The 26,487-nt window shown below is 45.6% G+C and overlaps 1 protein-coding gene across 1 annotated transcript; it reads right to left on the reverse strand.

Moving 5' to 3' along the window:
• Positions 1-14,247: 14,247 nt before the first annotated feature.
• Positions 14,248-15,192, reverse strand: LOC123250294 (olfactory receptor 13H1-like). The gene has a single exon (XM_044679300.1). It carries the CDS (start codon positions 15,190-15,192, stop codon positions 14,248-14,250), a length of 945 nt encoding a protein of 314 aa, XP_044535235.1.
• Between the last annotated feature and the right edge of the window lie 11,295 nt (positions 15,193-26,487).

Here is a 26,487-nt window from a genome sequence, read left to right on the forward strand (position 1 = left end):
TGGGCTGCACGGTGACACGGTGTCCACCTCAGAGGACAGCTGTCTGTCTTCCCTGGGGCGGCTGGCAGACTGGGGAGATGGCAAAGAAGGATGGTCAGGGAGCCCCAATGGGCACAAGTCAGCCAAAGCAACAAGCCCGAAACCACCCAGCTGTAGCACGGCCTAATCATCCCAAGCTCAGCATCCCCATCCATCTTGGGCCGAAAGGACAGCGTTCTATCAGATTGGCTAGCATGAGCACAGAGGAAAGCGATAAATGTTGAAGAGGGGGTGGGGAAAGTGGGACACTGATACATTGTTGGTGGAACTGTGAACTGATATGGCCACTCTGGAGAGTAATATGGAATTGAGCTCAAAGAGCCATAAAACTGTGCATACCCTTTGGCCCAGCAACACCACTACTGGCTCTGTAGCCCAATGAGATCAGACACGAGGGCAAAGAGCCCACCTCTACCAAAATGTATTTTTTTAAATATTTTATTTTTTTAGAAAGATTTTCCATGGTTACATGATTCTTGTTTTTACTTTCCCTTCACCCCCCTTTACATCCCCATATACAACACACATGTTCACTGGTTTTAACATGTGTGATCAATCAAGACTTATTCACACAATATCTATTGTTGCATTGGTGTGTTCCTTTAGTGTCACATCCCCAACCATGTCCACATCCACCCATGTATTCAAGCAGTTGCTTTTCTTCTGTGTTTCCACTCCTGCAGTTCTTCCTCTGAATGTGGGTAGCATCTTTTCCATAAATCCCTCAGAATTGTCCTGGATCATTGCGTTGCTGCTGGTACAGAAGTCCATTACATTCGATTGTGTCACAGTGTATCACTCTCTGTGTACAATGTTCTTCTGACTGCTCCTTTCACTCTGTGTTAATTTCTGGAGGTCGTTCAAGTTCACATGGGATTCCTCCAGTTTATTATTCCTTTGAGCTCAATAGTATTCCATCACCAGCATATACCACAATTTGTTCAGCCATTCCCCAATTGAAGGGCTTTTTCTAGTTTTTTGCCTCCACAAAAAGCACAACTATAAATATTTTTGTACAAGTCTGTTTATCTATGATCTCTTTGGAGTACAAACCTAGCAATGCTATGGCTGGGTTGAAGGGCAGGCAGTCTTTTATAGCCCTTTGAGTATAGTTCCAAATTGGCAGCCAGAATGGTTGGATCAGTTCACAACTCCACCAGCAATGCATCAATGTCCCAATTTTGCCACATCCCCTCCAGCATTCATTACTCTCCCCTTCTTTCATTTTAGCCAATCTGCTAGGTGTGAGGTGATACCTCAGAGTTGTTTTGATTTGCATTTCTCTAATTATTAGAGATTTGGAACACTTTCTCATGTGCTTATTGATAGTTTTGATTTCTTTATCTGAAAATTGCCTATTCATGTCCCTTGCCCATTTATCCATTGGGGAATGGCTTGATTTTTTATACAATTGATTTAACTCCTTGTATATTTGAGTAATTAGACCTCTGTCAGAATTTTTTATTATAAAGATTTTTTTCCCAGTCCATTGTTTCCCTTCTGATTTTGGTTGCATTGGTTTTGTTTGTACGAAACCTTTTTAATTTAATATAATCAAAATTATTTATTTTACATTTTGTAATTTTTTTAATATTTATTTATTTATGAGCCCTTACCCTCTGTCTTGGAGTCAATACTGTGTATTGCCTCCAAGGCAGAAGAGTGGTAAGGGATAGGCAATGAGGGTTAAGTGACTTGCCCAGGGTCGTACAGCTGGGTACATTTTGTAATTTTTTCTAACTCTTGCTTGGTTTTAAAATTTTCCCTTTCCCGGAGATCTGGCAGGTACATTATTCTATGTTCACCTAATTTTCTTATAGTTTCCTTCTTTATATCAAAGTCATTCACCCATTCTGAATTTATCTTGGTGTAGGGTGTGAAATGCTGATCTAAACCTAATCTCTCCCATATTGTTTTCCAAATTTCCCAGCAGTTTTTGTCAAATAGTGGATTTTTTTTAAACCCTTGTACTTCGGTGTATTGTCTCATAGGTGGAAGATTGGTAAGGGTGGGCAATGGGGGTCAAGTGACTTGCCCAGGGTCACACAGCTGGGAAGTGGCTGAGGCCAGGTTTGAACCTAGGACCTCCTGTCTCTAGGCCTGACTCTCACTCCACTGAGCTACCCAGCTGCCCCCAATAGTGGATTTTTGAACCAAAAGCTGGGTTCTTTATGTTTATTATAGACAGTCTTGCTGATGTCACTTACCCCAAGTCTATTCCACTGATCCTCCCATCTGTCTCTTAGCCAGTACCATACTGTTTTGATCACCACTGCTTTATAGTATAGTTTAATATCTGGTACTACTAGGCCACCTTCCTTCACGTTTTTTTTCATTATTTCCCTTGATATTCTTGAACTTTTGTTCTTCCAAATGAACTTTGTTATAGTTTTTTCTAATTCAGTAAAAAAGTAGTTTTTTGGTAATTTGATAGGTATGGCACTAAACAGGTAAATTAATTTGGGTAGAATGGTCATTTTTATTATGTTAGCTTGTCCTACCCATGAGCAATTGATGTTTTTCCAATTGTTTAGATCTAGTTTTAATTGTTTGGAAAGTATTTATAGTTGTTTTCATATAATTGCTGTGTTTGTTTTGGTAAGTATATTCCTAAGTATTTTATGTTATCTAGGGTGATTTTAAATGGTGTTTCTCTTTCTACCTCTTGCTGCTGGGATGTGTTGGAGATATATAGAAATGCTGATGGTTTATGTGCGTTTATTTTGTATCCTGCAACTTTGCTAAAGTTGATTATTTCTACTAGCTTTTTAGTTGATTTCCTAGGATTCTTTAAGTAGACAATCATATCATCTGCAAAGAGTGCTAGCTTGGTCTCCTCATTGCCTATTTTAATACCTTCAATTTCTTTTTTTTCTCTCATTGCTACTGCTAGTGTTTCTAGTACCATGTTGAATAATAGAGGTGATAATGGGCATCCTTGTTTCACACCTGATCTTATTGGGAAGGCTTCTAATTTATCCCCGTTGCATATGATGCTTGTTGATGGTTTTAGATATACACTGTTTATTATTTTTAGGAAAGGACCTTCCATTCCTATACTTTCCAGTGTTTTCAATAGGAATGGATGTTGTATTTGTCAAGGGCTTTTTCAGCATCTATTGAGATAATCATGTGGTTTCTGTTGGTTTGCTTGTTGATGTGGTCAATTATGTGGATGGTTTTCCTGATTTTGAACCATCCTTGCATTCCTGGTATAAATCCCACCTGATCATAATGAATAACCCTCTTGATCACTTGCTGGAGTCTTTTTGCTAGTATTCTGTTTGAGATTTTTGCATCTATGTTCATCAAGGAAATTGTTCTGTAGTTTTCTTTCTCTGTTTTTGATCTACCTGGCTTTGGGCTGATCAGTACTATATTTGTGTCATAAAAGGAATTTGGTAGGACTCCTTCTTTGCTTATTATGTCAAATAGTTTGTACAGTATTGGAGTTAGTTGTTCTTTGAAGGTTTGATAGAATTCACTTGTGAATCCATCTGGTCCTGGGGATTTTTTCTTAGGGAATTCTTGGATGGCTTGTTCAATTTCTTTTTCTGATATGGGATTATTTAAGTAATTCTATTTCTTCTACTGTTAATCTAGGCAATTTATATTTTTGTAAATATTCATCCATCTCACTTAGATTGCTATGTTTATTGCCATATAATTGGGGAAAATAGTTTTTAATGATTGCCTTGATTTCCTCTTCATTAAAGGTAAGGTCTCCCTTTTCATCTTTGATACTGATGATTTGGTTTTATTCTTTCCTTTTTATAATTAGATTGACCAGTACTTTGTCTTTTTTTTGTTTTTTTCAAAGTACCAGCTTGTCTTATTTATTAATTCAATAGTTCTTTTAATTTCAATTTTATTGATTTCTCCTTTAATTTTTGTAATCTCTAATTGGGTCTTTAGCTGGGGATTTTCAATTTGTTCCCTTTCTAGATTTTTAATTTGCATGCCCAGTTCATTGATCTTTGCCCTCTCTAATTTGTTAATATATGCATTCAACAATATAAATTTTCCCCCTGAGTACTGCCTTAGCTGCATCCCACAGAGTTTGGCAGGATGTCCCATCATTGTCATTCTCTTCAATGAAATTATTGATTGTTTCTATGATTTCTTCTTTAACTAACTGGTTTTGGAGAATCATATTATTTAATTTCCAATTAGTTTTTTTTATTTGCCTGTCCAGGTGCCCTTACTAATTATTATTTTTATTGCATTATGATCTGAGAAGGTTACATTTATTATTTCTGCTCTTTTGCATTTTTTGCAATGTTTCTATGCCCTATTACATGGTCAATCTTTGTGAATGTACCATGTGCAGCTGAAAAGAAGGTGTATTCCTTTTTGTCCCTATTTATTTTTCTCCAGATATCTTTTAAATCTAATTTTTCTAGGACTTCATTCACCTCTCTGACCTCTTTCTTATTTATTTTTTTGGTTTGATTTCTCTAGGTCTGAAAGAGGAATATTTAGATCTCCCACTAGTATGGTTTTACTATCTATTTCCTTCTTGAGCTCTGCCAGTTTCTCCTTTATGATTTTGGATGCTATACCATTTGGTGCATACATGTTGAGTACTGTTATTTCCTCATTGTCTATACTGCCTTTTATCAGGATGTAATTACCTTCCCTGTCTCTTTTAATCATATCTATTTTTACTTTGGCTTTGTCAGAAATCATGATCGCCACTCCTGCCTTCTTTTTCTCATTTGAAGCCCAAAAGATTTTGCTCCAGCCCTTAACCTTAAACCCGCCTCACATGTGTTTCTTGTAGCCAACATATGGTAGGATTTTGGTTTCTAATCCACTCTGCTATTTGCTTCTGTTTTATGGGTGAGTTCATTCCATTCACATTCAGAGTTATAATTATCAGTTGTGTATTCCCCAACATTTTGGTATCCTTTCCTAGTTCTACTCCTTCTTGTTACACTATTTCCTTTTGAACCAGTGGTTTGTTTTAGACCAGTCCCCCTTGCCCTCTCCCTTGATTTACTTCCCTTCCCACCCCCTCCCTTATTATTCCCCTCTTTTTATTTTTAAGGCCTAATGAATTCCCTCCCCCCTCTCCTCCCTTCTTTTTTTTGACCTCCCCACTCCCCTGCTCCCCTTGGTTGATCCCTTCTGACTTTCTCAGTAGGATTAGATAGAATTCTATATCCCAATAGATATAGCTACTCTTCCCTCTCAGGGTGAATTCTGCTGAGGGTAAGGTTTAAATATGACCTCTCAATGCTCTCTTCCTCTCCTTCTTATAATAGTATTCATCCCTTCCCCTTCCCATGCCCTCTTTGTGTGGTATAGAATATCCTATTTTTCTTATTCATTCAAGTTTCTCGTGGTGCCATCTACTATTCACCCCCCTCTTTCCCCTCCCCATCTCATCTTAGACCATTTAGTGCTCCAACCTTTCCCTGTGAATAATTCTTCTAATTACTATAATAGTGAATACAGTTTTTGAAGATTAAACCTAACATTTCTCCATGTAGGAATACAAATAATTTGATCTTATTAAAGCCCTTAAAGAGGCAAATTTAAACATAAGAGTTTTCTTTCCCCTCTGTTTCTTATTTACCTTTTCATGTTTCTCTTCGTTTTTTTTGGTTGGATATCGAACTTTCCATTTAGTCCTGGTCTTTTCTGTGTAAATACTTGGAAATATTCTATCTTGTTGAATGCCCAAACTTTCCCCTAGAAGTATATAGTCAGTTTTGATGGGTAGGTGATCCCTGGTTGTAGACCCATTTCTCTTGCCTTTCAGAATATCATATTCCAAGCCTTGTGGTCTTGTAGTATGGAGGCTGCCAGATCCTGTGTGATCCTGATTGGTGCTCCTTGATATCTGAATTCTCTCTTTCTGGCTTCTTGTAATATTTTTTCTTTTACTTGGAAGCTCTTGAATTTGGCTATTATATTCCTGGGGGGTTGTCTTTTCAGGGTCTAGTGTAGAGGGTGATCTATGGATCCTTTCAATGTCTGTCTTGCCCTCTTGTTGTAGACCTTCAGGGCAATTTTGCTGAATAATTTCTTTTAGTATGGAGTCCAAATTTCTATTAATTTCTGCTTTTTCAGGAAGACCAATGATTCTCAAATTGTCTCTTCTAGACCTGTTTTCTTGATCTGTCACTTTCTCATTGAGATATTTCATGTTTCCTTCTATTTCATCAGTCTTTTGACTTTGCTTTATTTGTTCTTGCTGTCTTGAGAGATCATTGGCTTCTACCTGCCCAATTCTGGTCTTTAGAGACTGGTTTTTGGCTATAATCTTTTGGTTTTCCTTTTCAGTCTGGTCTGTTTGGTTCTTCAAGGCTTCCAGCTGGTCATTTCTGGTCTTCAATTTGCTTATCATTTCATTTTATTTCTGAGCCTCACTTTTCAATTGTGAAATTCTGCCTTTTAAACTGTTATTTTCTTGCCAGATCTCTTCCATCTTTCTCATCATCTCAGATTTGAACTCTTCAAGACCTTGTGACCAGTTTTTATTTTGGGGGGAAGGTTTGGATATGGTTACTTGTTTATTCTCCTCTGCTATTTGCTCTGTTTGCTCTGTTGTCTGGATTTTTCTGTGTAAAAGTTGTCGAGTGTTAAAGGTTTCTTCTTGATCTTTCTCTTCTGGGGTTCTTGTGTCTGGCTTGCCATTGTTAGCCCTTCACCCTCTCAGCTTTATCCTCACACCCAGGGTCTGTCTGCACTCTTTAGGCTCCTGAGGTCTCAGGTCTGGTTGTTCTCAGGGTCAAGCCTCCTGGTGGTCCCCTTGCTTGTTCCTCTGCCTGAAGCTCCTTTAACAATCTCAGGGCGCTGCTTCCACAGTTGTGCACCTCTCTGCACTGGGTCCTCACCCAAGGTCCGTACCTGCACTCAGGATCTGTGTCTACACCTGTCTCTGCACCTGAGCTCAAAGTCTGTGTTCAAAGTCTGGTTCTTTAGCCTCTTGGGGTCTTACGTCTTGCTGCTCTCAGGAGCAGGTGATCCCAGGTAGCTGACAAGGACTTAATGGATGCCCCAAACTTGCTCTAACTCTTGTGAGCTGGCTTTGGCCCTGTAGGTGGTGGTGGGGGGAAAGGGGTTGCTCAGCTCACATTTTAGTGAGAGCTGTTTCACTCCCTTATAACATGGAAGTGCCCCCAATCCCATGTACCTTCAATGCTGTGCCCTGTTGTGGGGGTCCCTTCTTTCGTCTGGATTTGTTTTTATGTCCCCTTGAGGAGTCCTGTATGTTTTGATTAGGAGAGGTTAAGCAGCTGCTTTTACTCTGCCACCATCTTAATCCAATTTTTTTATTATAACTGCCAAAATATTTGAGCAGCTCTCTTTGTCCTGGCAAAGTATTGGAAATGGAGGGATTGTCCCCAGGGAATAGCTGAGTGAGTTGTGGTATATGGTGGTGATGCAATATTACAGGTGTTGGTCTTCTCTGATCCAACGGGGGAACCTTCTGAGACTAAAAGGGTACTTAGCGTTTGCTTAGACCTGCTAGTCCCACCTAAGCTGGGATCAATTCCTTCCCGATCTGTGAGAGCTCCCTTGGGGCGAATTCTGATGACCGAGAACATGGCTTTAATCAGGAGAAGGGAGCCAGTGCTCTTACGGCCACCACGCAGAGCCATGCACGCACGCAGCAACAGCACACCGAGCTAAGCCCCGAGACCCTCGGGGAACGCCGTCTCTGAGAAAGTACACCCTGAATGGGGATCGCCATCCAACTATAAAGCCTTTGGGGTCATAGACATACACTTTAGGAAGTAGAGGAAAGGAAGGACGAATACTGGGCTGCATGCAAGCGAGGGAGAAGAGGAGTCTTAGCAGAGGCGAGAGAACCTGAGGGCAGATAACCCAAGAGAAACAACCAGGGGCTTGGCAGAGAGGTTTCAGTTGGGGTATCTGGGAGAGTCCCAAACACAACGAGAGAAACAAGGAATCCAGAAGATGGTCAACTGATCATAGGACAACGTGTGCAAATGTAGAAGAGCGCTCTGGACAAATCTGCTGCATGTTAAGCCTCACAACAGAATGAATACAACTGAGTTGAAGCTCTCCTACTTATTATACCAAAAACAACCCGCCTCATTTCTCTAAAAATGGAAAGATGCCACCCAATTACAGCCCCTCATAGAGGCCAGGGAGGAAAAAGGTAAATGGAGAAAAACCAAATCTTTGCCATAAGCTTCTCTCATAAACGTCTCAATAAGGAACTGACTTGAATTTACCAAATTAAAAGCCAACAAGTAAGTGGTCAAATGGTATAAACAGACAGTTTTCGAAGGAAGAACTCCAAGTTGTTCCCCTGAACTCCACCATGATGCTCCCAGGAAGCTTCTCCGTCATCTCGGGGAATAGATCAGCTTTGGGATTTCTGCTTCTCCGGCACCCTTGGCACGTTCTGCTCCTCTGCTGGGAGAACTAGAGGGGAGAGCAAGGAGCCCCTCCTAAAGCCTTGCCTTAAAGAGGCCACAGACCAAGCAGCAAGCGTACTCTTTAGTTAGCATTGCGCCACACCAGCCAGGCACCTCCTTCCCCTTGCCATCCGCCCCTGCTTTTCTTCCTCCTTTTGCATGCTGTCTTTCTCCATTAGATTGTGTTCACTTGGAAATAACACAGAACTACTAAAGTAGGCCGAAAACGCAAGCCTTTGATCAGGAAGGGGAGAGGCCCAAGGTCTCGGTCACGTCCAGGGCCCAGCACCGAAAACGTTTCCAGGGCCTACGCCCTGGCACTCTGGGGACAGTATCCCCGGGAGGATCACCACACGAGATGATAGCTCCCAAGCACCACAGAACTGGGAGTCCTTATATACCTTTAAGGGGAACCGAGGGACAGGGAAATAGGAGCGATTGGCGTCACCATGGCTACAAGGAAACTACACTGACAGGCTTGGGAAAGAAACCATAGCCAGAGGCTGGGGCACCTACCTTACAATGAATGGATGCTAAAAGGCTGGCCTCTGCCCCTGCCCAGGTGGGGGTCTTCTTGGGAAGGCTCTCTGATACCATGGGGAAGGCTGCCCTAGACAAAAAGGGTACCTAGCATAGGCCTAGCTCCACCTAACTGGGATTGTCTCTTCCCCTGGGGCCCATTATTCAGCCTGAAACTTCTAGCCTGAGATTCCCTTTGGGGTGAGGACCTGACTCTGGAGCAAGGAAGGGGGAAGGTTTGCCCGAGGGCATGAGGTGGCTCTTCTGATTTGGAGGGTGTGTCTCTTTAGCCATCTCAATTCAATGGGGCAATCAAAGGAGGATAATCTTCAAGGTCAGATGTTTGGGGTTGGGAGTCCCAAGGGTGTAAGAGAGCAAAGGAATGTCCTTGCTTAGTTTTGCCTGCGTTTGGGGGGGGGGGGGTACAATGTCCGGCCACTGAGAAACATCTTGAGATACATAGTCAGTGCTCCAGGAGTTCCAAATAATTCCTTTTTAACAAGCAATCTAGTGTTAGGATTATAATAAATATAGACTGATATTATAAGAAGTATGAATATTTTAATTAAGGCCATATTGGTTAAATATAAGATGACCACACGCCTGCTAAGATCTACTTCACGTTCCCCGCCATACCTTCTATCCACCTCTCCCACGTGCCAAAAGAGAGCCAGTCCCAGTCAAGTCCTTTCTATCTAAGCTATGCTTTACATTTGCTCACATCATCACGTAAGACCGGAAACCCATTGAATCATGGGAGATGTAGTTTCCAAGTCCCCTAAACATCCACAGGACGTTTGTCATATATCTAAATATTTAAAACTCAAATGAGCCCCAAATAACTCTCAACAGAACCCCCAAAATTCCAAATAACACACTAGCAAGCTTAACTGTAACAAGTTCTAACCACTTCCCCCACCCTCCAGAGCTGGGGTGGTCAAATGCAGGGTATCCCTCGAAATTTCTGAGGCATTTTCCCAGGTGGGGGATTCCCTCCTCTAATAGTGCTCACCAAACGAATCAATCAGATTAGGTTTTTCCACTTAAAAAGGAAAAAATAAGGCTAATTCCCCCAAAGGAACCAGGATTCGCTAGTCTTGTAAAACAGAGACTTATCTATCGGAATGGGCGCGCTCTGGAAATTCACCTTAAACTCCAAAAATCAGGCTCTAGTTCACGGCCCTTCTACTTCTCCAGGAGTAAAACCCGGGACATTTCTCACTAAACACAAAACTAAAGAAAAGCTTAACCCCCCCCCCCCGCCAGAATCAGATGGCTCTCCAAATCGCTTCTCTTGAGCTTCCTGCTCGAATTTACTCGGCCTCCCAAACTGCCTTCTTCGACAGGCAAAAACGGCTTCTTAAAAGGAAATTGTCAGCTCAAAAAATGCTCAGCGTTTCCTCACCATTTAAAGCAAAGCCTTTTCCCAACCACGTCTTGTCTTTTTACAAAGCCTCAATGGCCGGAACACACACACACGTTAATGAGAAAAACCTGCTCTCTGGAAAGGAATAACAGCGTGAGCAAAGTGTGCAATGACAGGCCTCGAATCAAAAAGTGAACAGCCAGAATGAAACGTCCCTCACTGCCGAGATCATTCAAACATCACCTGCACGTGGTGCACAACAGTTCACCCATTAACCCTATCAAATTGGGAAGAAAAGTTATGACTTTCTGTGCCTCCTCCTGCCTCCTGCTGGGCATCGCCATACCCAGATCGCCAGCTCCTGCCTCACCTCTTCAGCTTTGGGGAGGGATCAGCTGTTACCCCAACCTTACAGACATTATTCGCTCCCATTTAAATCACAAGCATTCGAGATCCGCGTAAGAAATACATTAGACATACAATATAAGCAAAACCCCACGGAAAGCTGAGAAGAAATCTAGAACTTCAGTTCTCGAGCTTTTATGAGAAGCTCTTCCACAAAAATGTACAACCACGTGAACCTTAAGGCGTGGCCTTTCGAATTCTGAAGCGCCTTCTCTATTTTGATGAATTCCAAGCAGTTACCCAGAACTTCAATTGAACAGCCAGCCTCCCACACCGCAGCTCAGCTTCCCATTCACAGCTTTCAGTCAACCATTCGCGAATCTGAACTATACTATCCTTGCTCTTCCTTCTAGCGGAGATACTGCTTCACTCACACACACACACACACACACACACACACACACACACACACAAACCTAGCCAAGCTCGGAGCTTGTAGTCAGGTTGAACTAGACTCCATTTTGGACAATTTGCCTTGGGACCAGATTCTGCCACTGTCTGTCACCTTATCTAAACCTTTGCCTGCATCAAGCCCAAACTTTGAAAACATATAACTCTCAGCTGTATTGTTAGGTGGTTCCTCAGGCTGCCGGCTGCCCCCACCTCCTCCTGGGGCCACAGACATGCTGTTCCCCATCCCAGCAGCCCCCAGGTAGACTCCGGATTCTGCATCTCTCTGTGCAATCCACAGACCACCGCTTAAACCCTCTTAATTAAAGACTGGGTCACTCCCAAATACACGGAATCAAGTCCTTTTTCTGAGAGCCACTTACCTGGCCCCTCGGCTAACCGGACTCCTGACTCAACCCCAAATGGGTCATGTGGGTACCTCACGTCTTGGAGTCCTTGTTAGCAGGGCGGCTCAGGCAGCTGGGACTTCAGAATCTCGCTGGGACCTCCATTTGTTGACTGGGAAATACCACAGAACTATTAAGTAGTCAGAAAAGCCACTTTTTAATCAAGGAAAGGGATATAAGTGCTGAGTTAGGCCTCCATGCAGAGCTGCGTGCCACACACCTACACAGAGTTCAAGAATTGAACTCTGGATGCTCTGACCCCTGGGAGAGCCAACCGTGCTAGACTGACAACTCCAAGAATTTGGGGAACTTATCTATACCATTTGGGGAGATCCAGGGAAAGATGACTGACGTCACCATAGCTACAAGGAAATGGGAGTGTTCAAAGTATACTGACAGGATACAGTCAAGCTTGGGAAAGGAATCCTAGCCAGAGGCTGGGGGTGAGGGAAGGGGCTACCTGCAATGGATACTGAAAGGGTGGTCCCTGCGCAGGTGTGAGTCTTTCCTGGGAAAGGGTCTCTGCTACAATGGGGAAGACAACTGACAAAAAGGGTGCTTAGCATATGCTTAGCTCCGCCTAACTGGGATTGTCATTCATCCTGGGGTTCATTATACTATCTGAAACTGCTAGCCTGAGCTTCCCTTCAGGGCGGATTCTCAGGGGAACAGGGAACAAGTCCAAGATTTGGGGTCTCTAACTTAAGAGCTAGCCCTAAAACTTGGGGTTCATCAGATCTTACTAAGCTACAAGTTTGGGGTTTCTAGATTCCGCATCAACAGCTTCTAGCTTGGAGAGAGAAGATGGAAGAAGCCAATTCCCTTGTGGGTTGCTGAAAGAAACGACCCTGGGAAGGCTTGAGAGGAGTCAACAATCTCCACCATGTCCCTATCCCTTGCTACTCTGGAGACTTCCGGACATTTCCCACTGGGTGGGATCCAGGACGGAACATTCTCCTCCAGGTGAGCTGTTGCCCCAATCCTAGTGGGAGGTGTCCATCCCTCTTTATATGGTAAGGCCCCAGGTTGGGTCACATGGGAAGGGGAACTCCTGGCTTTGGGAGACCTGCCTTTTGTCCTGATCGAGGTCTGGAAATCAGAGGCTCTGGAAAAGGACACCGTGAAGAGAGGACAGGAAGTCACCCCCTTTTCCTGGAACCACAGACCCCCCCCTCAGGCCACACAGTCTGGGCTGGCTCTGGGCTGGCTCTTGAGCTCGCAGCTAGCCAGCCAAGGGGTTCACGCTTCTCTCTTTCTCTAGCCTGCTTTTCACTAGTTGCTAAATGATGGTTATAAATGTGAGCTACAGGAAGGACACTGTTTGGTTACGGACCTGATGAGTGGCCTCCTCCGCTATTCACTGTGCTCTCGTGGTGGAGCTGCTAGTGCTAGGAAGGGCGTCAAGTCCTAGACAGAGAACTTGGGGTTCGCCTTCCTTCCAAAGTGCCGACGCAATACAAAACTGGCTTGAACCCGATCCCACGCCCTAGACTGTAGCCAAATCCCATTTAAGCGAATAGGTGGATACTGTATATTTGTGGTCTGTCTCTGAGGACGGCCGAGGCCCGGCCTCTGGCCCCGATCTCTCGCTCCCCCTCCTGGCAGGAATGAGTGAAAGCCTCCCTTGGAGAGGGGGCAAAGAGGCTAAAGAAGTCCAGGGCGTGCACCCATCACCACCAATAACGGAGGGCAAAACCAGTCTCTGCCCTGAAGGAACTCACGATGCAATGGGGGACCGTCCAGATCGTTGTGCACAAACAAGACCCAGAGGGGGGCGCTAGCATTAGGATACAAAGTAAAATGCTTCCTACGGCTCCTTCAGGGCTGCCCAGGTTGCACGAGGTAGGACCAAAGCAGGCCCCATCTCATTCATGGAGATGTGTGGCCAAAGGGCCAACCTCTGGTGTGGGGAGGTGGCTTTTGGTCCTCACTCGGTTCTCAGATTCTTCCAAGACAAAGGAGCCAACCAAGTGCGATCCAATAAACATTTATTAAGCAGCTACTTGCCAGGCCCAGGCCCAGGCCCAGGCCCAGGAAGGACCTGCCAGGAAAGGAAGTCGCTCTACCACTACGAATGAACCTTAGAGCCTCCGAGAATGGCTGCAGAGCCCCGAGGGCTTGCCCTTGTCACTTGCCCAGCATTCCTTCCCGGGCCTGCTTTCTCTCCGCCATTCCACATTGCCTCTCAGAGGTGAAGGGGACAATGATAGAAAAGTGACTCCTTGACCCTCAGGGAGCTCGGGCTTCCGTGGGGAGGGGATCACGGAGAGGATCCCCAATGAGGAGGCGAAACTCCCGAAGCGCGTGATGTCGGAGTCTCGCGGTTTTCAGGGAGTTGCCAACGAGATGTGACGAAGGGCCTTGTCGCTCCACTTACCGGCCCGGCCTGTGATTATCTGTGTCCACGGTCATGGGATCAGATATTTAGAGCTAGAGGAGACCGTTAGGGGCCACCCGGCCCAACGCCCTTCTTATACAGATGGAGAAACGTAGTGTCAGAGAGTGGAAGGATCTCAGGCAAGAGTCCCCTGGAGGTCTTCCCAATTCCAAGGCTCGAGCCACTCTCTCACGGAGCCCTGACACTGGACTGTGACCTCCCAGAATGCATTCATCTCCTCCAAGTGCCTACAGAAGTACTAGTGAGCTTTTTGTCTCTGCGTGACCAGTTAGGCCTCCCAGGACCCAAAGACCTCCTGGGGACCCTGGCTCAGGTTGGGCGGGTCTACTCCACGGATTTTGCCTTGAAGAAGACTTTCCTGAGGGCAGACTTCATGTCTTTGTTCCTTAAGGTGTAAATAAGGGGGTTCAGCATGGGGGTCACCGCCGCGTAAAATATGGAGAAGATCTTGTCCCCATCTTGGGACTCTTTGTTTTGGGGTTTCAGATAGATATAGATGAGAGTCCCAAAGTAGATGGCGACTGTGGTCAAGTGGGAACCGCAGGTGGAAAAGGCTTTGAGCCTGGCCTTCGTGGGGCGAATCCTGAGCACCGCGGCAACGATGCGCAGGTAGGAGGCCAAGATGAAGGCCAAAGGCACTGGCATGGAGATGGTGGCAGAGGCCATCATCAAGCCCTCCAGCAGGCTGGTGTCTGAGCAGAGCAGTTTGAAGATGGCTTGGACTTCGCAGGAGAAGTGGTTGATGGCGTTTCTCCCACAGAAACTCACGGGCACTGTCAAAATGGGAACGACGGTGACCACGAGGGCCACCGTCCAGGAAGCCACCGCCAGGCCCCTGCAGACTCGGACATTCATGACCACAGGGTAACGCAGGGGGGTCGAGATGGCCACGAAGCGGTCATAGGCCATGATGGCAAGGAGGAAGCACTCGGTCAGTGCCAAGAAGGTCCGGAAGGCAAGTTGGGTAAAGCAGTCATTGTAGGAGATGGTAGGGAAATCCCAGAAGGCATTCATCATGATGAGTGGAACTGTGCTCGTGGAGAAGAGGAGGTCCAGGAAGGACAAATTGCCGAGGAAGAAATACATGGGCGTGTGGAGCCGAGACTCTCCCCACACTGCCACTATGATGGCGCTGTTCCCCAGCAGCGTCACCACGTAGACAAAGAGCAGGGCCCAGAAGAGGGCGAGCTGAGATGTGGGCTGCCTGGACAGCCCCACAAGAATGAACTCAGTCACCTTGCTGTGGTTGCCAATCTCTTGGTAATTCATTTCATAGTGCCCATGGGGAGGCCAGTGGGGTGGGCACAACAGCAACTCACGTTATCTTTGGAAGTAGCTCGCGGGCTCAGATCTCCAGATGGCACGAAATGTCAAACTGGGCCTTGTCTGACTCAGACTTCCAAGCAGGCTTCCCGCTGGCCCTCAGAGGGATTTTCTCTCTAATGTCAGTGTGTGTCAGACGGTTATTTGGGAATCCATTTTTCTGACCCCTCCAGCTACCGAGACATGCTTTCCTCTTGATCCTGGAGTGCTGCGTTCTGCCTAGGAGCGACGCCCCCAGTGTTCGTGGGAATCCGCATGCCGCAGTCTGCCATTTCTTTTACCGAGACCCGGACGGGGGGCCACCTAGAAAGGAAGAAGAGGCGTGGGGGGATGGTCTCCATCCCTGAACCGAATGACACGGATTGTCTGGCTAAAGACAACGAGCTTTGCTACTCTGTGCCGGCTATGCCTGTGCGACATCGAATCTTTCCGCTTGACTGAAGGAGCATCATTTTCCTTCCTGTCCCCCAAGGAGCTCGTGTGGGGACAGAGAAGGACTTCGGCCTCCGCCCTCCCGGGGGTCACTGAGCTCAGTGCCATGGAGCTCTGTCTGCCTGGGGAGAAGTATTGCCCCCAAGCACACAGTCACCAACACTTGGGCCAACCTCCTAGGAGCCTGAAAAGATGCCCGCACCTGTCTTTGTAGGAATACTTCCTCATGGATTTTCATGGGCAGAACACTCTGGGTATCCCCAATTTGGAAGAGAATGGAGGCATTTTTCATACCCAGTTCCCATTGCTGTGGGTCACAGAGGGGACAAGGACCCATTGAATCCATGCAGTATGACAGAGTCATGCGTGGACCCCGCTATCTGAAAATCAGGCCACAGGAAGGATGGAAACCCCAATCAGACCCCCCTGTGTGACTCCCTTCTGACCAACACTTTTTATGACTGGAATTGTTGTAGTCATTTTCTCTAGGAAAGCCCCACATCTTGTGGTCTAGATACAGAGATCCCCTTCAAGAAATCCCCTAGCCACCTTATAATAAACCAGCAATTAATGAGTTAATGTTTCACACCCTCAGCAAAGCAGCATTCAAAAGGATAGAAGCTGCTTCTAATCTGTCCTGATTTCTGAGAAATCGGGAGGACAGAGGATGGCAACGTAAAATACTTGATGACTTTAGTATTTAAAATATTACTTAAATACTTGATGACTTTAGTATTTAAAATATTACTTAAATACTTGATGACTTTAGTATTTAAAATATTACTTAAATACTTGATGACTTCATTGTTTTAACACATTGAACTTAAGTGCAGTTTTAGAAGCTCACACTTTGCCCCACCTATTGAATATGCTGAAGAATAAGAGACTTCTCAAAATTTATTTGAATAAAATAAGGTCTTGGTAACCTTTGAATGCTATTTAGACTAAACATAATCTGCATGAAAAAGTGTGTTCTTCCTGCCCAGATCCTATGTAAGCTCGAGTCTAAGCTGTTAGACTTCAAAGGTCATGAGGATGATTTCAGGCCAGCCTTGTGGGAAAAACTGGTCTTGAAAAAATTCTACAATGAAAACACAGCTCAAAGGCGGGTAGAACACTTGTTGTTCTACAAGGCGACTTGTTGGTAGCGGATTGTTCTCAGTTTCCTTTCCACCAACCCCGTCAGGCCTTTCCAAGCCCCCTGTCGATGTGTAGGCTGGCCCTACGCAGGTCAGGCTGGCCACCTGGGAGAGAGAGGAAGGCCTGCCACAAGCCAACAATTGGTGAAATCCAGTGTGACTGCCCCGGGGGCTACAGAGGGTCTGAGCCGGGGGACCCGAGGGACCTCCCAAGGTTCCAGGTGGCTCGGGCTTCAGATGAAGGGATGGGACTCTAAGCTCCCCTCTGAGCCTATATGCTGAGCAGGGTGGTGGAGTGTCAGAAGCCTCCCTCCCTCCCTCTCCTCCCGTGCCGCTGCAGACAAGTCTCCTGCCTCCCCTCCTTGGGGCCTCAGGCTCTCCCTTGGCCAAAGGAGGACCAGAGACCTCCAAGGTCCCACCTTCCCTCGTCCTTTGCTGAGGAGTGCCTTCAGCTGAAAGGTCGTGCTAGGGAACCACCAAGCGGGCTTCCTCGCCAAGGCCGTGGCAGCGGAAAGGTCCTGCGGCATGCCCTGGGCTGGCAGTCCTGGGTCAGCCAGGGGGTCAGCACACGGGTCGGCAGGGGGGCATCTCCGGGGAGACGTGCTCCGAGGCCACCCAACGGCTCTGGCTTTCTAGCCTGACAAGAAGCCGCCCCTGTCGAGGTGTGCCGAGTTGAAGAAGCTGGAGCTGTTGGCAGGCAAAGCCCAGAGGAAGTCATTAGCGACTTGGGCTGCACCATAACAATGGGGAGCAGCATCCAGGGAGCTCCAGGGCTCTTGTTCTAAACCTCTGGAGGGCCAGGCAGACTGGCTCCTATTGTCTGCTCACAACTCTACCAAGGAGAAAGGCCGCCCGAGGCCTCCTCGGGCTCTCCAGGACCACGGTGCCCTCCCTGCCAAGGCGCCGCTCCTGGGGGATCCCTTGGGGGAGGAGCCGCCATGCCCGGGCCCACATCTGCCCATCCCACGAGTCCTGGGGAGCACACGGGAACGTCTCACAATGGCTGCCAGCTCAGGACTCCTGGCAGAGGCGGCAGGGGCCGGACAGGGAGAAGCCCACCCGGGCCCTGCCATTCCCTGCCACAACGCCACCGAGAAGGCCCTGCCACACCCCGGGTGCTCTCACACGGGCACAGCACCCGCCCTCACATCATCTCGTCAGAGCCTCGCTCACGGGAGGGGGGGGCTACACGCGCCTGGACAAAGAGCAGCGGGCATCGATCGGTGGCTAAAGCCCCAGTGTTAACCGTGTGCAGGCCGAAGCCTGGAGGAGCCCGAGGAGATGGCCCAGGACACAGGCCTTGAAGGACGGGCTCAAGTTGGAGCCCCAGAGACCATGAGGGATGGCACACCAGGGTGACAGGGCAAAAGGAGCGTGCACTGGGTGGGGGCCGGGGCGGGCGGGGAGAAGGGGCTGTGTTCAGGCAGGTGGCAGAAGGCAGACTGGAGAGACGAGGCAGACCCTGGCTACGGGGGGCCTTCTAGACTGGGCAGAAGAGTTCATATTGCCCAAGTGGGCAGCTGGGTCGAGAGGGGAGGCGTCTGTTTGGGAAGCTGATGGTTAAGCCTGGAAGCCGTGTGGAGGAGGGAGCCCAAAGGATGCCTGCAGAAAGCTGGAAAGCCTGGGAAGAGATGCCCGTGTGAGATGGCAGGAAGGGCCGAGTGAGAAGAAATGGAGAGGAGAGGAGACATCTGAGAGAGGCACAGAGACACAGAGATAGAGACAGAGAGAGACAGAGACAGAGAGAGAGAGACAGAGAGAGACAGAGGCAGAGAGAGACAGACAGACAGAGAGACAGAGACAGAGAGAGAGAGAGAGACAGAGACAGAGAGAGACAGAGACAGAGAGAGACAGAGAGAGAGAGAGAGACAGAGACAGACAGGCAGAGACAGACAGGCAGAGACAGAGATAGAGAGAAACAGAGAGAAAGAGGGAGAGTAGAGATAGACAGACAGAGACAGAGAGAGGCAGAGACAGAGACAAAGGCAGAGGCAGAGACAGACAGACAGGCAGAGACAGAGACACAGAGACAGAGAGAGAGACAGAGACACAGTCAGAGACTTACTAGGGCTTAGGAATGCCTGGACATGGGCCCTGGGGAAAGCGTGGAGACTCCCAGATGAAGCTGAGGCTTTCCGGCTCAAGGATGCTGGTAACTCGGACTCCTATGGTGAAGGCGGTGGGAAGAGCCGGGCTGGAGGGAAGGTTAATGAAGTAGGACCTGTCGCGCCCCCGAAGCCGGGTCCAGCAGCAGCCCTCGGCCTTCCCGGGGCTCTCGTGCCTCTTCTCCAGCCTGCTGAGGGAAGAGGAAAAGCAGCAGCGTCTCGTGATTTGGCGAGAGGCGAGGCACCCTTCCCTCATGCAGATCCCCCTGCCCTGCTCCTGCTTCAAGAAGGACCACCATTGTGGAGAGCAGCAGGCTTCTCCCAGGGACAGGGGAAGGCCCAACTGGCTTCCTCCCCAGGACTGCCCAAGGCCCCTCTGAATGACTGGCGCTCTTGTCCTTGGGCGTCGCTTCCTCTTGGCAGCCCCGTGTGGGGCTTTCTCGCTCGAGGGGAGCAAAGGGCAAAGTCCGGCGCCATGTCCTGCTCCTTCCTCTCAATGGGGGGAAGCCAAGCTTTGGAGGGTGGCCGGAGTTGACCCCCGTGACCCCTTCCTCCCCCCCCCCCCCGGAAGCCACGGCTTACCTGTGGGCTCGGCCGCGGCTCTCATCGCCTCACCGAGGGCCCTCGGACCCCTGAGCAATCTCTCCTCCTCTGATTCGGGAGGGCTGAAGCCGGCCGCCAGCTTCTCTCTGCCAACTGGTCCCCTCAGGCTCAGGGATGAGTGGAGGATGGCAGGCTCCGGGCATATGAGAGACAAGAGCTATTGCCTCCTGCTCTGGGCGGAGCTGGGGGAGGCACGAAGAGTCTGCTGGGACCAGCGTCCTGTGCTCTTCCCGGGGCCCGGAGAGTCCTGGGAGTGGATCTCCTCAGCTGCTCATTAGGGCAGGCTCGGCCACCTGGGAGGCCGAGGAGTGGCTTCTCCTCATAGCTGGCGCTCTCGTTAAGGGGCTAGGAAGGAGGGAGGGAGGAACCGAGCATCTGCAAAGGGCCTACTATGCGCTGGGCCACAGCAGGGGCCCCGACCCCACTGTCTACAGCCTCTGCAGCCAAATGGACCGGGCCCGACAGGGGCTTCTTGGAGGCCTTTGCTGGCCTAAATCTTCCATTGGTCCGTGGATCCCGTAAGCCTCTCAGGGCAGCCTCTCAGGGTCACAGGCGCCAGGCTGCAGGGGCCCTCCACTTCCTCCCCATGCAGACTCGGCAGCTTTTCTGCCCTCTGACAGAACCAGGCCCTTGAGTGGAACCTCCCTGTGTGGCCTCTGAGAACTCGGTGCCGGACTCTAAGGGGCTCCAGCACGAGGAAAGCATCCGCACTCGCCATTCAGCGGTGACGCAGGAATGCGGGCGCTTTGGCCTGTGGGCGAGCCCCTGTCGCTGGGCTGCACGGTGACACGGTGTCCACCTCAGAGGACAGCTGTCTGTCTTCCCTGGGGCGGCTGGCAGACTGGGGAGATGGCAAAGAAGGATGGTCAGGGAGCCCCAATGGGCACAAGTCAGCCAAAGCAACAAGCCCGAAACCACCCAGCTGTAGCACGGCCTAATCATCCCAAGCTCAGCATCCCCATCCATCTTGGGCCGAAAGGACAGCGTTCTATCAGATTGGCTAGCATGAGCACAGAGGAAAGCGATAAATGTTGAAGAGGGGGTGGGGAAAGTGGGACACTGATACATTGTTGGTGGAACTGTGAACTGATATGGCCACTCTGGAGAGTAATATGGAATTGAGCTCAAAGAGCCATAAAACTGTGCATACCCTTTGGCCCAGCAACACCACTACTGGCTCTGTAGCCCAATGAGATCAGACACGAGGGCAAAGAGCCCACCTCTACCAAAATGTATTTTTTTAAATATTTTATTTTTTTAGAAAGATTTTCCATGGTTACATGATTCTTGTTTTTACTTTCCCTTCACCCCCCTTTACATCCCCATATACAACACACATGTTCACTGGTTTTAACATGTGTGATCAATCAAGACTTATTCACACAATATCTATTGTTGCATTGGTGTGTTCCTTTAGTGTCACATCCCCAACCATGTCCACATCCACCCATGTATTCAAGCAGTTGCTTTTCTTCTGTGTTTCCACTCCTGCAGTTCTTCCTCTGAATGTGGGTAGCATCTTTTCCATAAATCCCTCAGAATTGTCCTGGATCATTGCGTTGCTGCTGGTACAGAAGTCCATTACATTCGATTGTGTCACAGTGTATCACTCTCTGTGTACAATGTTCTTCTGACTGCTCCTTTCACTCTGTGTTAATTTCTGGAGGTCGTTCAAGTTCACATGGGATTCCTCCAGTTTATTATTCCTTTGAGCTCAATAGTATTCCATCACCAGCATATACCACAATTTGTTCAGCCATTCCCCAATTGAAGGGCTTTTTCTAGTTTTTTGCCTCCACAAAAAGCACAACTATAAATATTTTTGTACAAGTCTGTTTATCTATGATCTCTTTGGAGTACAAACCTAGCAATGCTATGGCTGGGTTGAAGGGCAGGCAGTCTTTTATAGCCCTTTGAGTATAGTTCCAAATTGGCAGCCAGAATGGTTGGATCAGTTCACAACTCCACCAGCAATGCATCAATGTCCCAATTTTGCCACATCCCCTCCAGCATTCATTACTCTCCCCTTCTTTCATTTTAGCCAATCTGCTAGGTGTGAGGTGATACCTCAGAGTTGTTTTGATTTGCATTTCTCTAATTATTAGAGATTTGGAACACTTTCTCATGTGCTTATTGATAGTTTTGATTTCTTTATCTGAAAATTGCCTATTCATGTCCCTTGCCCATTTATCCATTGGGGAATGGCTTGATTTTTTATACAATTGATTTAACTCCTTGTATATTTGAGTAATTAGACCTCTGTCAGAATTTTTTATTATAAAGATTTTTTTCCCAGTCCATTGTTTCCCTTCTGATTTTGGTTGCATTGGTTTTGTTTGTACGAAACCTTTTTAATTTAATATAATCAAAATTATTTATTTTACATTTTGTAATTTTTTTAATATTTATTTATTTATGAGCCCTTACCCTCTGTCTTGGAGTCAATACTGTGTATTGCCTCCAAGGCAGAAGAGTGGTAAGGGATAGGCAATGAGGGTTAAGTGACTTGCCCAGGGTCGTACAGCTGGGTACATTTTGTAATTTTTTCTAACTCTTGCTTGGTTTTAAAATTTTCCCTTTCCCGGAGATCTGGCAGGTACATTATTCTATGTTCACCTAATTTTCTTATAGTTTCCTTCTTTATATCAAAGTCATTCACCCATTCTGAATTTATCTTGGTGTAGGGTGTGAAATGCTGATCTAAACCTAATCTCTCCCATATTGTTTTCCAAATTTCCCAGCAGTTTTTGTCAAATAGTGGATTTTTTTTAAACCCTTGTACTTCGGTGTATTGTCTCATAGGTGGAAGATTGGTAAGGGTGGGCAATGGGGGTCAAGTGACTTGCCCAGGGTCACACAGCTGGGAAGTGGCTGAGGCCAGGTTTGAACCTAGGACCTCCTGTCTCTAGGCCTGACTCTCACTCCACTGAGCTACCCAGCTGCCCCCAATAGTGGATTTTTGAACCAAAAGCTGGGTTCTTTATGTTTATTATAGACAGTCTTGCTGATGTCACTTACCCCAAGTCTATTCCACTGATCCTCCCATCTGTCTCTTAGCCAGTACCATACTGTTTTGATCACCACTGCTTTATAGTATAGTTTAATATCTGGTACTACTAGGCCACCTTCCTTCACGTTTTTTTTCATTATTTCCCTTGATATTCTTGAACTTTTGTTCTTCCAAATGAACTTTGTTATAGTTTTTTCTAATTCAGTAAAAAAGTAGTTTTTTGGTAATTTGATAGGTATGGCACTAAACAGGTAAATTAATTTGGGTAGAATGGTCATTTTTATTATGTTAGCTTGTCCTACCCATGAGCAATTGATGTTTTTCCAATTGTTTAGATCTAGTTTTAATTGTTTGGAAAGTATTTATAGTTGTTTTCATATAATTGCTGTGTTTGTTTTGGTAAGTATATTCCTAAGTATTTTATGTTATCTAGGGTGATTTTAAATGGTGTTTCTCTTTCTACCTCTTGCTGCTGGGATGTGTTGGAGATATATAGAAATGCTGATGGTTTATGTGCGTTTATTTTGTATCCTGCAACTTTGCTAAAGTTGATTATTTCTACTAGCTTTTTAGTTGATTTCCTAGGATTCTTTAAGTAGACAATCATATCATCTGCAAAGAGTGCTAGCTTGGTCTCCTCATTGCCTATTTTAATACCTTCAATTTCTTTTTTTTCTCTCATTGCTACTGCTAGTGTTTCTAGTACCATGTTGAATAATAGAGGTGATAATGGGCATCCTTGTTTCACACCTGATCTTATTGGGAAGGCTTCTAATTTATCCCCGTTGCATATGATGCTTGTTGATGGTTTTAGATATACACTGTTTATTATTTTTAGGAAAGGACCTTCCATTCCTATACTTTCCAGTGTTTTCAATAGGAATGGATGTTGTATTTGTCAAGGGCTTTTTCAGCATCTATTGAGATAATCATGTGGTTTCTGTTGGTTTGCTTGTTGATGTGGTCAATTATGTGGATGGTTTTCCTGATTTTGAACCATCCTTGCATTCCTGGTATAAATCCCACCTGATCATAATGAATAACCCTCTTGATCACTTGCTGGAGTCTTTTTGCTAGTATTCTGTTTGAGATTTTTGCATCTATGTTCATCAAGGAAATTGTTCTGTAGTTTTCTTTCTCTGTTTTTGATCTACCTGGCTTTGGGCTGATCAGTACTATATTTGTGTCATAAAAGGAATTTGGTAGGACTCCTTCTTTGCTTATTATGTCAAATAGTTTGTACAGTATTGGAGTTAGTTGTTCTTTGAAGGTTTGATAGAATTCACTTGTGAATCCATCTGGTCCTGGGGATTTTTTCTTAGGGAATTCTTGGATGGCTTGTTCAATTTCTTTTTCTGATATGGGATTATTTAAGTAATTCTATTTCTTCTACTGTTAATCTAGGCAATTTATATTTTTGTAAATATTCATCCATCTCACTTAGATTGCTATGTTTATTGCCATATAATTGGGGAAAATAGTTTTTAATGATTGCCTTGATTTCCTCTTCATTAAAGGTAAGGTCTCCCTTTTCATCTTTGATACTGATGATTTGGTTTTATTCTTTCCTTTTTATAATTAGATTGACCAGTACTTTGTCTTTTTTTTGTTTTTTTCAAAGTACCAGCTTGTCTTATTTATTAATTCAATAGTTCTTTTAATTTCAATTTTATTGATTTCTCCTTTAATTTTTGTAATCTCTAATTGGGTCTTTAGCTGGGGATTTTCAATTTGTTCCCTTTCTAGATTTTTAATTTGCATGCCCAGTTCATTGATCTTTGCCCTCTCTAATTTGTTAATATATGCATTCAACAATATAAATTTTCCCCCTGAGTACTGCCTTAGCTGCATCCCACAGAGTTTGGCAGGATGTCCCATCATTGTCATTCTCTTCAATGAAATTATTGATTGTTTCTATGATTTCTTCTTTAACTAACTGGTTTTGGAGAATCATATTATTTAATTTCCAATTAGTTTTTTTTATTTGCCTGTCCAGGTGCCCTTACTAATTATTATTTTTATTGCATTATGATCTGAGAAGGTTACATTTATTATTTCTGCTCTTTTGCATTTTTTGCAATGTTTCTATGCCCTATTACATGGTCAATCTTTGTGAATGTACCATGTGCAGCTGAAAAGAAGGTGTATTCCTTTTTGTCCCTATTTATTTTTCTCCAGATATCTTTTAAATCTAATTTTTCTAGGACTTCATTCACCTCTCTGACCTCTTTCTTATTTATTTTTTTGGTTTGATTTCTCTAGGTCTGAAAGAGGAATATTTAGATCTCCCACTAGTATGGTTTTACTATCTATTTCCTTCTTGAGCTCTGCCAGTTTCTCCTTTATGATTTTGGATGCTATACCATTTGGTGCATACATGTTGAGTACTGTTATTTCCTCATTGTCTATACTGCCTTTTATCAGGATGTAATTACCTTCCCTGTCTCTTTTAATCATATCTATTTTTACTTTGGCTTTGTCAGAAATCATGATCGCCACTCCTGCCTTCTTTTTCTCATTTGAAGCCCAAAAGATTTTGCTCCAGCCCTTAACCTTAAACCCGCCTCACATGTGTTTCTTGTAGCCAACATATGGTAGGATTTTGGTTTCTAATCCACTCTGCTATTTGCTTCTGTTTTATGGGTGAGTTCATTCCATTCACATTCAGAGTTATAATTATCAGTTGTGTATTCCCCAACATTTTGGTATCCTTTCCTAGTTCTACTCCTTCTTGTTACACTATTTCCTTTTGAACCAGTGGTTTGTTTTAGACCAGTCCCCCTTGCCCTCTCCCTTGATTTACTTCCCTTCCCACCCCCTCCCTTATTATTCCCCTCTTTTTATTTTTAAGGCCTAATGAATTCCCTCCCCCCTCTCCTCCCTTCTTTTTTTTGACCTCCCCACTCCCCTGCTCCCCTTGGTTGATCCCTTCTGACTTTCTCAGTAGGATTAGATAGAATTCTATATCCCAATAGATATAGCTACTCTTCCCTCTCAGGGTGAATTCTGCTGAGGGTAAGGTTTAAATATGACCTCTCAATGCTCTCTTCCTCTCCTTCTTATAATAGTATTCATCCCTTCCCCTTCCCATGCCCTCTTTGTGTGGTATAGAATATCCTATTTTTCTTATTCATTCAAGTTTCTCGTGGTGCCATCTACTATTCACCCCCCTCTTTCCCCTCCCCATCTCATCTTAGACCATTTAGTGCTCCAACCTTTCCCTGTGAATAATTCTTCTAATTACTATAATAGTGAATACAGTTTTTGAAGATTAAACCTAACATTTCTCCATGTAGGAATACAAATAATTTGATCTTATTAAAGCCCTTAAAGAGGCAAATTTAAACATAAGAGTTTTCTTTCCCCTCTGTTTCTTATTTACCTTTTCATGTTTCTCTTCGTTTTTTTTGGTTGGATATCGAACTTTCCATTTAGTCCTGGTCTTTTCTGTGTAAATACTTGGAAATATTCTATCTTGTTGAATGCCCAAACTTTCCCCTAGAAGTATATAGTCAGTTTTGATGGGTAGGTGATCCCTGGTTGTAGACCCATTTCTCTTGCCTTTCAGAATATCATATTCCAAGCCTTGTGGTCTTGTAGTATGGAGGCTGCCAGATCCTGTGTGATCCTGATTGGTGCTCCTTGATATCTGAATTCTCTCTTTCTGGCTTCTTGTAATATTTTTTCTTTTACTTGGAAGCTCTTGAATTTGGCTATTATATTCCTGGGGGGTTGTCTTTTCAGGGTCTAGTGTAGAGGGTGATCTATGGATCCTTTCAATGTCTGTCTTGCCCTCTTGTTGTAGACCTTCAGGGCAATTTTGCTGAATAATTTCTTTTAGTATGGAGTCCAAATTTCTATTAATTTCTGCTTTTTCAGGAAGACCAATGATTCTCAAATTGTCTCTTCTAGACCTGTTTTCTTGATCTGTCACTTTCTCATTGAGATATTT

Source organism: Gracilinanus agilis, chromosome 5 (assembly GCF_016433145.1).
Source record: "Gracilinanus agilis isolate LMUSP501 chromosome 5, AgileGrace, whole genome shotgun sequence".
NCBI classification, from domain to species: domain Eukaryota; kingdom Metazoa; phylum Chordata; class Mammalia; order Didelphimorphia; family Didelphidae; genus Gracilinanus; species Gracilinanus agilis.